We start from the raw sequence: 4,568 nt of genomic DNA, 5'->3' as shown, positions 1-4,568 counted from the left end.
CTATGTGTTCTAGAGTACTCTCCCTTGCCTCCATCCAACATGGCAGCGTCCTTTCTAGCACGCTGTGTAACCTCTAACACTATTCGTAGCTTGGCAGGTGCCTACCGTCGTACTGTTAATGTATCATGTAAACGCTACTTGCTGTCTCAGGCCTATAGCTGCACTGAGGCCTGGAAGAAAAGTCTGGCAGATCCCATATTTAGTCAAGTCACTCTCAACGAATTTATGATTCAAATGAGAGATCAATATGAGAAACACAGTTCGATAAGTGCAGTGGACATGGAAATTTGTGCAAATAAACTACAAGAGATGGATCTTGATGATGCAAGTTTTATCGAAGAGCTAATAATGAAGTAAGTTTCCAAAACTGAGACTTGTATGTTTTGTGATATTGACAAGGAAATTTATTTTGTATCGGTCCCTTTAATTAAGTATCTTCACAGTTCTACATTTTTGTTATCCGAATCTAGAAATTGGTATGTATATATGTATATGGTTGAAATTCTTGATCCGTATTTTTCCTTGACTATTAATGTTGCACTGCAGGATTAGTGCATCATCAGTAAAAATAAAGTTATTGTGAAGCTGAAAGTATGTTGGTTTCAACTTGTAAGTTGGATGTAGAATTCAAATGAATATAGAAGTTTAGATATGCCTTTCAAGGCTACATTTTATCAATCATTACCAAGATTTGACTAGAAATCTACCCATATCAGTTGCTGACTTGTTAATTCTGAGAGTTGAGTCTTACAGGACTAGAAAACAAGTACAATTCATAATGTGAATATTTATCTTAACACATTCCATAAACATACAGGAAGTTGCACAACATGCACACACACACACAGGTGCATACAGTGTGGTGGAAACTTAAATACTTGTAGGAAAAAAGTAGAGATGTTTAACTGAATGTCATTCTATGATTCACAGCCAACACCTAAACCCATGACATTCTTTGTCATAATGACAGGTACTTTAGCCACTGCCACCAACCATTCCTTGCAAGTCATATAAATGATCAACAAGCTTCAAAGATGGTGTTGGCATCTAGGGCTGTGCTAATTTTATTATATTTAAGTGTTTGTAGACACACAGCTCATTTTTGAATGTTGGTGTCAAAACATCAGAATCTTGCCCATATATTAACTCAAATAGGTGATTTTGAATTATTTGTTTGAACTACATCCTGATTTCATATTTCATCCTGTTCAGAATGTAACTTCCTTAGTTTTCTGTGACTGAGGATCTATGACAATGTTAAGCAATTTCTTAAAATATTTATTTTTAAATTGAAAACTTAAAAAGAAAACTTCATGTGTCAACTTTCAAAATGCTGATATAATTCTGAACTTTGCATCTTTATACTATCAGTACTATTGGTATAGTTTATAGAGACATAATATTGCAGTCATAACATTTGCAGGTAGTTGCCAAAATAAATTTTGATTTTAATTTTTGTTCATTTACTCTCTTTCATTGACAAACCAAGTCCAGAAGAACTTCAAAGTTCAACCATGAAAGATTTTATAAGCCATATGCAGATTTCCATATACATTTCTTACTTTTATTTGATGACAAGCTTAGCTGGTAAAATTTAATTTTTGTATAATTTTGATTTATTTTCCTGTCTTTACAGATTCCGAAGGTCGCCAGCAGCAAATCCAGTCAGGGATTCTATTGTCTATGTCATCATACGCATGTATATGGAACACAACATTGCTGACAGGCTTATTCCACTCATGAAGCAAAGATCAGTAACCGGAATTTTTCCAGACCCTTACTCCATTAGTCTTCTCATGGACCATTTCATACTAAAAGAAGATTTTCATCATGCAGCTCAGGTTGCATATGAGATGATGATACAGGAAGATTTAAGTCATCCAACCTCTCGTCTCTTGGCTTTGTATTCCTGTGTGAAGTTCCTGAAGCAAGCAAATATGGATGATTTAACACCTGCAGAGATTAAAGATGAAGAAGGGGAGGAAGAATGGATACCTGTCAGATACATTAAATATCCCTCATATGATGACCACTTTGACATTAAATCTGAGCAGTATCTTCTGGGAAAGACATTGTATTTTCTGGGAAAAGAGTATGCAGATACAACCCTTGGCCATTCTTTAAAAGTAGTGGGTTTAGGACTTTACCATAAGTTCAAGCATTGCCTGCAGGTACTGAAAGATGTTGCAGAGTCAGGTGATGCATCCATCACAGCAGACACTTTCAGTTATGTTGAGGCAAGCTTAGACAAAGCTCAAGCTCGTGACCCTAACAAGCCAGAGAAAGAAATGGGTTTGTTGACAATTGATGATGAAATATACAAGCTTCTTCCGACTGAAGAGGAGAAAGATGTCTTTCGGCAACAGCTGCAGCAGCTGAAGCAGATGCTGACTGATAAGGGCAAGGTGGTAAATGTTGCATTCACAGCTCTTGCAGAAGAACTGGTCCAGTCACAACTGTCACAGCATGAGCCATCCGACATAGAGATTCAGGTGAGACGTTTTGATGAGTGGCAAGAAGAGCGAACAAAGCTTCTTGAAGAGCAGATTTTTATGCTGCAGCGGAATGAAAAAATGGCTGAGATTAATAAAAAGTTGAAAGAACTGCAGGAAAAAGAGGAAACTCTGCGTTTCTTTGAGTTAAATGATGAGATCAGGTTAATCCAACCTAAGCACTTGCCCAAGGAGAAAGTAGAAGATGATGAGGAGACCCTGCGAGCCAAACGCATCAAGCGGCGCAAATTTCGGCACAATATTTAAAATACTGTGTGAGGAAAGATTTTCCATGTGTATACTTATGTGAGCAGATTTTGTTACTTATGTGCGTGTTTTGAAAGGATGGTGGCCATAAGGGGTATATGCTGTACATATGTACAGTTTTTGATATATGGATAGATGAATACTGGCAGGGGAGGAAGTATGAAATGGTAGAGTTATGTGTATCTCACATTCAGTAATTAGTCCATCCATTCTTTATATGAAGACAGATTTGTAAAAAATATATCCTCATTCCCATGCTTTAAAGAGATCCAGCTCAAGTTCTAAAAGAGCTTTTTTTTTTAGTGGCTACTTACTATGTAGCTTTATTCTCATTAGTGTATCAGAATCCCTTATCATTAATAATAATAATGGATTTATATAGGTGTACCTCTCCTGATGAAAGAGCTGATGTTTACAAACAAATCTTTAGTTTGTTTTCTGGTTGTTTTTACTTTTTTTTTTTTCAGATGAAGCAATTCATAGATGGTAGGGACTGTAATAAAAATATAATTGAAAATAGATGGCTTTGAACAATCATAGTCTGCATCATTTTAATTTGCTGTCTCATTTATTGGTTTGAAGATCAATACATGCTCTTTTGTACTTATCAGCTTATCTCCCTTTATCACAGATTGCTGCATTCAAACAACTACTTGTTACAGATGTTGGTATGTGAATAAAAACAGTATAACATGATATGAGAAATTTGCACCTGTAGATTGTTTATTATGGTTTAAGGTTGCATATGTGAAAACAGAAGAATTTTTTCTTGACCAAGAGGAGGGAGAGAGGAGGTTTGTTGACCTTCATCAACTGGCCCATTTGACCCTTGACTGTTACTACAGAGGAGTGTATATAATACTTAACCTATGCTAAAACTGCTAAATATGTTACAGTACGATACTTGACAAAGGAATGGAGTTATGGTGAATTTTGCTACTTAGAATCTTTATTTAAAATACAGAGTTGCTGTAATCAAAAACACACTCAGAAAGGCATGACAATTTTCAAGAAAATTTCAACTAGAAAAGGTGCATTCATACTTGTCATTGTTATATAAACTGTGCCTTTTAAAAATTTAACAACATGAATGATAAATTTTCACATCAGCCTAGCAGTTATTTACTGTAGTTTATTAATGATTCTAAGGCTAGCTTTGAAGTGCCCCATATTGAGTAAGGATTAGTTGACTTAACCTTTACAGTTTTTTTTATTTGTATTCAATGGATCATTCAAAAATTAAACATTTAAAGTTAAACAGTTGCTCAAAATCATTTAGCATTGTGTTAAGTTGAATTAAAAATAAGATTAAAAAATTCTTTTCAGTTAGTTGGTGCTAGGCCTAAGTTTTTTAATTCATTTTAGTTTTGGGACATTATTTTATTAATAAGAGACCATTGTCCTAAGAAGATTAAATTTACTAGAAATCACTTCTAGAAATATTCTGCATTTTCAGTATGTGGCAAAAGCAGTCTTTGTGACTGATATGTGTAAATGAATCTTAAGATTCTTGTTTTGTGTTCACTATACCTGAAAATGAATTAAAGCTAAAAATTATGTTGGTGAGGATTTATGTTTGTACTATTTTCTTCTTCACTTAATAGAACTTTTACTTTTGTTTTTGTGATGTGTTGATACAAATTCATGCTTAAACTGTATGTTGAAATAGCTGGTATTGAGACCCTTGGTGTTAGCCATGTTTTACAGTTTGAGAGATATTTCACCGGGCATTTTGGAGAAGTGTGTATAAATTTGTGTAAGTGTATAGGTATGCATGTAGGTGGTTGAACGGTTTTGAGTTCTTTTTCT

The 4,568-nt window shown here is 34.6% G+C and overlaps 1 protein-coding gene across 1 annotated transcript; it reads left to right on the top strand.

Moving 5' to 3' along the window:
* LOC112558313 (28S ribosomal protein S27, mitochondrial-like) lies at window positions 1-3,457 on the top strand. The gene is made up of 2 exons (XM_025228715.1): window positions 1-353; window positions 1,637-3,457. Exons 1-2 carry the CDS (start codon window positions 40-42, stop codon window positions 2,757-2,759), a joined length of 1,437 nt encoding a protein of 478 aa, XP_025084500.1. The 5' UTR covers window positions 1-39; the 3' UTR covers window positions 2,760-3,457.
* The last annotated feature ends 1,111 nt before the right edge of the window (window positions 3,458-4,568 follow it).

This window comes from Pomacea canaliculata, linkage group LG2, assembly GCF_003073045.1.
Source record: "Pomacea canaliculata isolate SZHN2017 linkage group LG2, ASM307304v1, whole genome shotgun sequence".
NCBI lineage: Eukaryota > Metazoa > Mollusca > Gastropoda > Architaenioglossa > Ampullariidae > Pomacea > Pomacea canaliculata.
This window is presented reverse-complemented; position numbering and strand designations above follow the sequence as displayed.

Bases quoted from the DNA above. Each gene is read 5' to 3' on its own strand.
- LOC112558313 (XM_025228715.1), top strand. From the start codon at position 40: ATGGCAGCGTCCTTTCTAGCACGCTGTGTAACCTCTAACACTATTCGT. The intron at 354-1,636 runs GTAAGTTTCCAA...CTGTCTTTACAG, and splicing joins ATCGAAGAGCTAATAATGAA to ATTCCGAAGGTCGCCAGCAG.